General features: G+C 48.5%; 1 protein-coding gene across 1 annotated transcript in view; it reads right to left on the reverse strand.

The window, feature by feature from the left end:
- The window catches only part of CHST7 (carbohydrate sulfotransferase 7), a 28,569-nt gene extending 18,963 nt beyond the window's left edge, over window positions 1-9,606 (reverse strand). Inside the window, exon 1 of the mRNA XM_019528471.1 lies at window positions 8,309-9,606. Within this exon, the coding sequence (XP_019384016.1) occupies window positions 8,347-9,606 (1,260 nt within the window). The 3' untranslated portion in view covers window positions 8,309-8,346. The remainder of the gene's footprint in view (window positions 1-8,308) is intronic.
- Between the last annotated feature and the right edge of the window lie 413 nt (window positions 9,607-10,019).

Consider the following 10,019-nt stretch of genomic DNA (forward strand, 5'->3'; position numbering starts at 1 on the left):
CCTACGAGGAGAGGCTACGGGACCTGAACCTGTTCAGCCTCCACAAGAGAAGGCTGAGAGGGGATCTAGTGGCCTGTTACAAACTAGTCAGAGAGGACCAGCAGGCATTGGGGAAGTCCCTGTTCCCCCGTGCACTACCAGGAGTGACTAGGAATAATGGTCACAAGCTGGCAGAGTGTAGATTCAGACTAGATAACAGGAGGCGCTACTTCACGGTCAGGGCAGCTAGGATCTGGAACCAACTTCCAAGAGAAGTGGTGCTGGCTCCTACCCTGGGGTTCTTTAAGAGGAGGCTAGATGTACACCTTGCTGGACCCCAGTACTCTTTCCTGCCATGGCAGGGTATTGGACTCGATGATCTGCTCAGGTCCCTTCTGACCCTACAAACTATGAAACTAAGAGTTAAAAGGCAAATCACCAGACAAAGGACATAACCTTCGGCAAAGCACATAGTAAAACATTTCAAAGTAAAACTCTCCAAAGATGTTTTAAATTCAGGCAAGATAACTTATTTGTCCGTAGTCTCTGAAATCTTGTCTGAAGTTTTCCAAAATTATTCATCCTGAGACAGACTCCCAGCATGGAAAATTTCAAGCTGGACAAAAGTGTCAAGCTTGGCAAAGCTGAGCAATAGAAAATGGGGCCTTCTGCTGGGAAATGGGGCAAGCTTAAAAACAGTCCTAACTATTATTTCTTCAGCTCTGTCAAGTGATGAAAAAAGAAAGCTGACTGATGGATCAGCAGCAGCCTGCAAGGTTGGGATACAGGTCACCAGAGCTTAACACATCAGTGCTGACAGCTACAAGTTCTTGGCACTAAATATGCAGACAGACACCAGCTGCGTCTACACACAGATGCTTACTGCGCAGTTATTACTGTGCTGTCATTTAATATTTGCATAGTCAAGTACTAAATGACTGCACGGTAACTGGAGTTACTGCGCAGCAGCATCCCCATATGGCTTCCTGGTGACAGTGACTGCATAGTAACTCATTATTACTGCACAGGAGCCCAGTAGTAACGAACTACTGAGCTGTAAGGGTCTTGTGTAGACATGACCACTAAGTACTACAAAGTTAATCAGTCTTTGATACTGTTGGAGTCAGGGCTTGCAGATGTATCCCTCTGCTACAGAAGCAGCAACAGATGCTCCAGTCATAGGAAAACTTTACTTCAAGGAGATTTGGGTTGATTAATTTAATCTATTTAAGCTGTACATTAAATGACCCAGATCACTGGTAAAGCTAGGACTAGCAAAAGCAAAGTCTTGAAAATCTCTGTCAAAAGAAAGTTTTCATTAATAGTCTTGTTCTTCCCATTTTATTCCTTACAGTGAAGGACTGCCAAATTTAACAGAAGTGGCAAATCAATATTTAATAAAGCATATAGCACTGAATGGGTTATAGTATGCTTCTCATCTGAAAAATGACTTGCAAGACAGCATATAACAGATTTACTGTCCTTGTGTATATTTTAAGTCCAGTCAGCCACATTTGATGTCAGTCCTTCAAGCTCAAGAAGGAAGTGATTACGTTCTCAAACTTGTTGGCTCCATAACAGTACAAGAGTACAGTCTCTCCCCTCTCAGAGACCCAGTTCTATTAGGGTAAAACTTTTAAAAGTGAATCATCTCACAGAGGTATCCAAGAACATAATTTGGCCTGAGGATAATGTTTTGGTATCAATTCCCCAAAAGGAAATAATTAACTTAACCCTGAACCTTTCTTGCATATGTAAAGCTGACATATGGAAATAATCATTAAAATGGGCATGTCATATGAAGATTATTATAAACAACAACACAAATCCTCGTTTAACACTTGCTTTTCCGAGGAGACCACAACCATGAATTCGGAGTTCCTTCCATTTTTCAAGCAGAAAAACAAAATAAAAATACCGCTAAAACTATTTCCTCTGTACTTAACAATGGTTATAACACAGATATCTTTAAAGCACTATACTAATACTGGCCTACAAAGTATCAAGCAAAAGTGGCATAAACAGCTTTCCATCACACATATACTGTTTCACAGTCGAAGTACCATGTAACAGTATATGTGGTCAATACATCTGCAAGGTCAAAGTTGTGATCTTTGACCATCCAGATGTATTTATTGTGTCAGGGTACAGTTTATACTGCAGAACTGAAGTAAATATTTAAATGTTAACATTATGCTTATGTCCTTCTGAACCAGGTAGTCTGTAATGTGTTACCCTGCCCTGCCTTCTGCCTGACTTCAGACTGACACAGCTACCTACCTTGGGGGAGCAACCTTTTTTTGGCAGACATGCAATGAGTTAGCCCTGCACCCTCCCTAAGTGCCACTCTGCTCTCCTTCCCCTGCCTGCTCTGCTTTCCACTTCCATCCCCATCTGCTACTCTGCTTATTGCTTTCTGTCCCGTCTGCCACTGTCCTACTTGTCCCCTCCCTCATCTACCATGTGCCACGCACAAAGACTGCCTGTGCCACCTAGGGCATGTGTACTGCAGGTTGGCCACAGTTACCACATTGAAGTTTATATATACCACAAAACAACTGCTTGACAACTAACTGTTAAGTTAAAGCGAATGACAAAAATTATTGTTGTAAACACTTACCAGTTTGTTCCGATGTTCCCATGAAGTTTTAATATAGAAAAGCTGTCAGCTTATTACATGTGATGTAATGCAAGTGTTTTGTTGTAAATCAGTCTCAGCTGTTCAAATCCCACGGTTCTGGCACTGATCTACCCCTTCTGGGCATGTGGAGTTTAGATTAGCTCTAACATTTGCTCATTGTACCCTAACTCACGGTGCTACCATCAAATAAATGTACATATTGTCTTACTGTACCATTCACTAGGACTGGGATTTTACTGGTACAACAAAATACTGTCTGTGTTATTCACAGTAGTTAAAATGCTGCAAAACAAAAACCTCTCAGCAGTAACTCCCAGCTATTTTCAGAAAGCAGGTCAACCAAAACTTCCCCATCTCACTTTCAGCAAGATGTATTTCTGTTTAATTCCAGTTTCTGTTGCTAAAATCACAGAGTCATAGATATAGGGCTAGAAGAGACCTCCATGGATTCAGTCCAACCCCCTGCCTCAGCTAGGATCATCCCTATCCAAACCATCTTATACAAATCTATAATCTGACCCCTAAGTAAAACTACTGTCACCCCTGATGCAACACCCTAACTGCCCACAGGTAAAGCAGGGGGACCACAGCAGCCAACATCCTGCTTGTATGGAAAAGTGGTTAATAAATAATCAAGAGATCCCACGATCTCTCAAGATTCAACCTGCCAGTACAAGTCAGGCAAGATATATACACTGAGCAGTTTGACAAGTGAGGTTATTTAAGGGGGGGGGGGGGAGGAAATTAGTGCTACCCAACTAATAGACTGTAATGTATTACTTGCGGCCAAATTCTGTTTTCACAGCCTGTGCAACAATATTGACTACAATAAGGCTATAAGACAACACAGCAAAGTCCCTGGTAAAATAGAGAATTTTTCACCCTTGTGCACTAAAATGACCTATCTCACAGTGAAACTCAGACGTGGAAAACAGCATAAACATGTAGAGTGAAATTAAATAGTTTCTGACGAAGATAGGATATGTTTTCCCTCAGTTTCTACTGTTAAAAAGCACATTTGAAGGGGAAAAACCCTGATCCACAGTAAATCAAGATTTCAGTTAGACAAGGAAACTGATATTCTCCAACATGCTACTCATTAAAACCTACAAGGTAATTTAAATACTCCTTCACAGCAGGAATAAAATACTTCTTTAGAGCTGCCTTCATTTCCAGCACTTAACATGTAAAGTTTTATTCTTGATCCTGGATTAGCCCTGATTGAGGTTCAAGGTTTCCATTTTATATCTGACTGCAATCATTGCAGCACTGCCTAAAAGCTGGGCAGAGTCTGCAACAACTTAAAGTATTACAACTCCTAAATGTAGTTCAACTTTCTTCCCTCTTCAAATGAAAACACACCAGAATAAGTTAGTTCCAGGAAATATAGGCAAAAGCAGTTACAAAATCCAAGCTGAATCCTAAACACCTTAAAACAAGTCATCATTTAAAAGCACTTTGTCAGGATTAGTCCATTTTAGCCTTGTCAGGAAACACATGCATCAGTCTGCACAAGCAAGTTTACCAGATGAAGGGATGTTATTGTTTGGATGGGATGTGACTGACAGAGTCTGGGGTGCTGCAACATAACGTGTCGGGGAGGAAGTAAAGAAAGAACAATAATTGTCTCAACTGACTGAGAAGAACCATGTTCAATATTAAGGATTAATATAATTAGGGTTCACTTTGCTGTCTCCAGCCTTTACAAGGTATCCCAAGGGAAAATGTTAGTCATACTAGATCTACCATTTCTTCTTATAAAACAATTTAAAAACACTTTAGGAAGTTTTTATTTCTCTAATGAAAATTTAAGAGCTCCAGTGAAACGGATCTTTTTCCGACTGCTTATTGTAGCCAAGTGCTGACTCCACGCCTCTAATCACGTTTTATAGCCCTCCGTTAAAATAAGAGAAAGTGAAAATGTCTCCTTTCCTTGCCCCTTATGCGTCCCCCCTCCCCCATGCTGTATTAGCAGGGCTCCTCTATAATCCCTGTAGACAAAGACTATTCCATCCTAGTCACAAGTTACTGAGTTAGTGAAATGAAAGCAGAGCTCTCCTAAACTGACCGTATTTTTCTGCATCATAAATTTGCAGAGTCAACCACAGAGGGACTGGCAGTTAGGACAGGCCCTGAATTTTTGTTCTGTGATAAGTTTTACGAAGCCTGCTTTACGTAACAGCACTTTAGATTCTACTCTAACATTTGTAGCCTAAAGGATTCACACTACTAACATTTATGTTTCAAAATCTTCCAAGTTAAGTATTATTTATGTGTTTGTTCTTGATATTTCTTTTAACTTGATCAATGAAAAGTTTCAGGAGAGATATACTTTTGCACATAGTTACTTTCCTTTTATCCAGTGTTTACTATTTGATAATTGCCATCACCGGATTTTTTTCAGATCCCAGAAACAACTGTTTCCAACTTTGAATTGAAGAATCTCTTTTCACAGACTTGAAATACAAAGCTAAGTTTAGGTTGATGTTGTGCCTTTGACACATACTACTGTCCAGTTTTAAAGAAGCATGTTTCTACTGGTCAAGATGAGTGGGGGAAAAGAAATAAGCAAAAAGATGAACTGAGAGAATATGCTTTTTCAGTATTAAGCTTGAAGTGCTACGTGTAGCAGAGGTTAGTAGATTAGTTTTCTTTACCTGACATTTTCAAGTTAACAACATACTGTTCCCAATAGATACAGTCCAGTCCCACAGAGGAACAACTAAGTGGGCCAATCCTTGGAATTTTTAGCATCAGGTTTACTAAAGCCAGGGAACTAATTTGCCCTGCCTTCACAGAATGGTAGAAATGATACTCAACACAAGACCCAAGTAAAAGATCTTCCCCTATGCTTCTGTTGAAAAGTATCATATTTCCAGCCTACTCATATTGTTTCTGTCTACTACTACAGATGTTGAGCTTTCACCATCATATTTGTTGCATACTGTTTCTGACCTGACAAAGTTTGCGAAGGAAATTTGTGTTCCCTAACACATCTGAGGCTTAAAAAATGACTGTTGAATTCAGGCCTAACAAAGTGTCTGGATAACCCAGGTCCAGTATGAACTGAGGATAAATCCAGAACCCTGGGCCACAGGCAAAGCCAGATCCACCCCAGCTATATGGTGGGTGTAAAACCCTCCTCCAGCCCTGCACTGGGAATGTCTATACCACGTCTCACCCTGCCTGTTTGCCATGAAAACATACCCTGCCTGCTTGTTCCTGCTTCATGTTTAAGAAATGCCAAAGAGCAACATAATGGTGGTTAAAGCAGTCTTGCACGACTCTGATTAAGTGCTATATCCCATGAGGGAGAGCAGCATTGCAGTGGCTACTTCATGACAGCTACATTATTTTGTTATCTGGTGCCTGCCAGCAGGAAGGGCAGACATGGGAGGCGGAGGGGTAGACAAACCTACTGGTGGCACTGCAGGACCCCAGGAACTTCAATAGAGCCAACAGGCCCCTTCCCCTCCCTCCCCTGGGAGATAGTTAGCTGTGTTGGTCATCTGATTAAGTAGACCAGTGGTACTCCATCTCTGGCCCGCAAGCCAGACCCAGCCAACAGAGCCATGTCATCCAGTCTACAGGGCTCCCCATGAAGTCCAGAAATTTGGCGATAGGTGAGACTGGTGGCATCATTAATTGCCATGCCCCTGCCACCAAATTTCTGGACCCATGAGTCACTCGATGGCTGGATCCAGGTACATGGGGTGAGGCTAGTGCAGAGCTGGATCCTGGCACATGGGGTTGAGGCAATACGTGGGGCCAGGATAGCATGCTAGACTGCACTCGCAAAGTAACCGTGCACCATCTGTCTGGAAAGTTGGGAACAGCTGAAGTAGACTGTAGGTGTCACATGAAAACTCCTGCCTCTCTGAACCAGTTAGTCTCTAAGCTGCCCCTGGGAGGGAAGGTGTCTCCTGCACCATGTCATTTGTCTGGAAGTTTGGGTATTGCTGAAGTAGACTATTGGTGATGTGTACAAAAGCTCCTGCCTCTCTGAACCAGTTAATTTCTAAGGTGCTCAGGGACAGATCCAGGAGGGGAAAGAGGCAGGGGAGTGGGGAGATACAGAGGTACAGTTGCATCCTCCCCTACCCACCTCCGATTCCTGCTCAACCCTAAGTTGCAAAACAACTGCCTGACAGTGGCAGTAGCATTTCTAGTCAGGCAAAAGTGAAGGAGTCAGTTGAGAAGTGCACCAAATTCCAGTGGATGACAGTAGTGGTGCTCTACCTTTTTGTCCAGTACACTGGATAGGTGGTGCCCAGTTTGTCCATGGACTGGATCCAGACAATGGTCCTGATCTGGCACTAGGAGGGGGAGCAACAGGGCTGGGTGGAGGAGAAGCCTGGACGAGATCTAGCCATGCAGGGGAAGGGAACTTAACCCAGCCTTACCCTGGCTGTGTCTCATCCTGGGAAGGGGTGCAGCCCAGTCCTATCCAGTCCTGCAGGGGAGAGGGGCATAGCCCAGCCCCAATCCAGCCAGGCTCCAATCCCGCTGTGGGAGTTAGGAATTAGGAAGGGGTGAAACACTGGTGTTGTGGCAGACACTGCTCTTATCTGCACCCTAGATCTGCTCCAGACTATGAGTAGAGCTTCTAGTTTCTTTTTAACTGGAGAAAAATAGCATGGTGTCTACCACAACATCTATTTTTCCCCAGTTAAAGAGAAACCCAGAGCTTTATTCATAGGCTGGGACAGATCTAAGGGGCAGCTAGCGCAGTGTCTGTTACAACACACATCTGCATCCTAGATCTGCCCCAGCCTCTGAGTAAAGCTTCAAGTTTCTTTCTAACTACAGAAACATTGGTATTGTGATAGACACAGCACTAGCTGCCCCCTAGATCTACCCCAGCCTATGGGCAGATTTTCTAGTTTCTTTGTAACTGGAGAAACATTGGGTTTGCAGTAGACATCACATTATTCTTCCCCAGTTAAGAAAAAACCAGAAGCTCTACTCACAGACTGGCACAGGTTTCAGGAGCAGCCAGTGTGCGTCTGCCACAATACGCACCTAGATCTGCCCTAGCCTATTCATACAGCTATCAGTTGACTTCTAACTGGAGAAATATCCATGTTGGGGCAGACACCACACCAGCTACCCCCTAGCCCTGCCCCAGCCTATGAGCAGAGCTTCTAGTTTCTTCGTAACTGGAGAAACATTGGTGTTGTGGCAAATACTGCACTAGCTGCTCCCAAACACTGCTCCAGCCTGAGTAGAGCTTCTGGTTTCCTTTTAACTGAAGAAACACCTGTGTTGTGGCAGGCACGGCTCTATCTGTGCCCTAGACCTAACCCAGCCTATAAGTAAAGCTTGAAGTTCCTTTGTAACATGGGAAACATCAGTATTGTGGCAGGCACCACTCTATTTGCACCCCAGAGCTGCCCCAACCTATAAGTAGAGCTTCTGTTTCTCCAGCTAAAAGGAAAACATCTGGGTTGTGGCAGACACGCACTGGCTGCACCCTCTGCAGACGTGCCCCAGCCTGTGAGTAAAGCTTCTAGCTTCTCTTTAAAAAGAAAAAGGGAAAAGAGGTGTTGGGGCAGATATTGCAGTCGCTGCCCCCTCGACGTACCCCCAAAGGTGTCCATGGGGGGCAAGGAAGCTTTCTCCCTGACCCCCGGTGCAGGGGGAGGCTGCAGCAGAAAGGCGAGGTGAGGCAGGGTGGATGGCTCTTACCTGGATGACCTGCAGTGCCCCGCTCACCCAGAGCGCGGCTAGGTGGGGCCAGCGCTAAGCGGGTAGGAGAGGAAATGCATGGCGTCACCACAGGCAGCCTCGATATGGCGCACCTGGTCCCGGCTGAGGCGCTCCCTCCAGGCGGTCACGGCCCGGCGGGCATCACGGGCGGAGAGCAGGAAGGGGCGGTCGGAGGAGTAGGCCGTGCCGTGGGTCATGTGCTGGGCGAAGCGCAGCAGGGCAGGCGGGGCAGCCAGGCCGGCGAAGGCGAGCAGGCGGCGCAGCTGGGCCCGGGGCTCTCGCACCAGGTCCTCGTAGCGGAGCTGCATGTAGCGGCGCCGCAAGGCCGGCGGGCCGCGGCGGGCCAGCACCACGTCGCCCAGCCAGGCCTGGCAGATGACCTCCAGCGCCCCGCTCACCCAGAACTCGGCAGGCGGGCGCTGGCGCCGCCCCGGCCCCCCGGGGGGCGGCAGCTGGCGGTGCAGGGCCTGGCTGCGCAGCACCTGCACGCTCTCCCGCAGCAGCGCGGCCTGGGCCCGCAGCCGCGAGTTGTGCACAGCGCGGGGGTCGCGGAAGAGCTGGATGACCCTCACGTCCAGGCCCGGCTCGCGCAGCAGGGGCAGCAGGGCGCCCAGCTCCAGCAGCCGCACGTCCTTGATGGCCACCACCGGGTACTTGCGGCACTCGGCCTCCAGGTCCCGCAGCGCCCGCGGCGGGCAGCTCCGCTCGCAGGCCGCGCCGTCCACCAGCCCCACGTGGTGGCGCGGCCGGGCGGCGGCCGGGCACAGCGGCGCCGAGCACAGCACCTTGTTGGTGCGCCACCCGAACAGCGCCGCCGTGCTCAGGTTGGCGCCGGGCGGCCCGCGGGCGTAGTAGGGCCGCAGCGCCGAGAAGTCGCAGCGGAAGAGCGAGCGCAGCAGGTCCCGCAGGGCGCCCTGCAGGCTGCGGGCGTCGCCCGGGTACAGCGCCTGCCACACGTGCCACGCCGGCTCGTACAGGTAGAAGACGTCGGGGTGCTGGTTGAACAGCTCCCCCACGAAGGACGAGCCCGTGCGCCACGTGGCGTGCACGTAGATGTGCCGCTTGCCCCCCGCCGAGCTGCTGCCGTTGCTGCCAGGCTCCGGCTCCGGCTCCCCGTCCGTGCCCCAAGCGCCCAGCGCCGCCTGCAGGCTGGGGCAGCCGCCCCCCGACGGCGGCGGCGGCGGCTTGTGCAGCGCGTAGGGCAGCAGCAGCAGCAGCGTGTACAGCGCCAGTGCCAGCAGCCAGCGCCGCTGCAGCGCCCAGCGCTGCCGCCGCATGGCCCCGACTGCCGGCGCCCCGGCCCGGGCAGCGCACTGGGATGGGGACCCGCCCCGCCCCCGCCGGCCGCGATTGGCCCAGGCGCTGGAGGCCCCGCCCCCAGCCTTTTCTGCGAGGGCGGAGGCTGCGGCGCGGCTCTTGGGGGCTTGCTCGCAGCCCTAATAAAAGGCGTGGTCTGCGCCCCCGGTTGCCTTCTCCAACAATGGGGGCTTTTTACCATTTTGTACCATCTAGACCGGGAACTTTAAAAAGTTCCCACTGTCCCTGCCAGGTAAGTGTGTGCCTGTGCAACAGGCTCTCCCAGGCCAGCCAGCTCGGTTGTCTCTGATATGTCCTCCATAGGAGGTCTATATTGAGCAGATTCTTTTTGGTATTGGGTGGTGGAACCGGAGCGTGCTCCATCCACTCCATG

Source organism: Crocodylus porosus, unplaced genomic scaffold (genome assembly GCF_001723895.1).
Source record: "Crocodylus porosus isolate Cpor-Errol unplaced genomic scaffold, CroPor_comp1, whole genome shotgun sequence".
Taxonomy (NCBI): Eukaryota; Metazoa; Chordata; order Crocodylia; family Crocodylidae; genus Crocodylus; species Crocodylus porosus.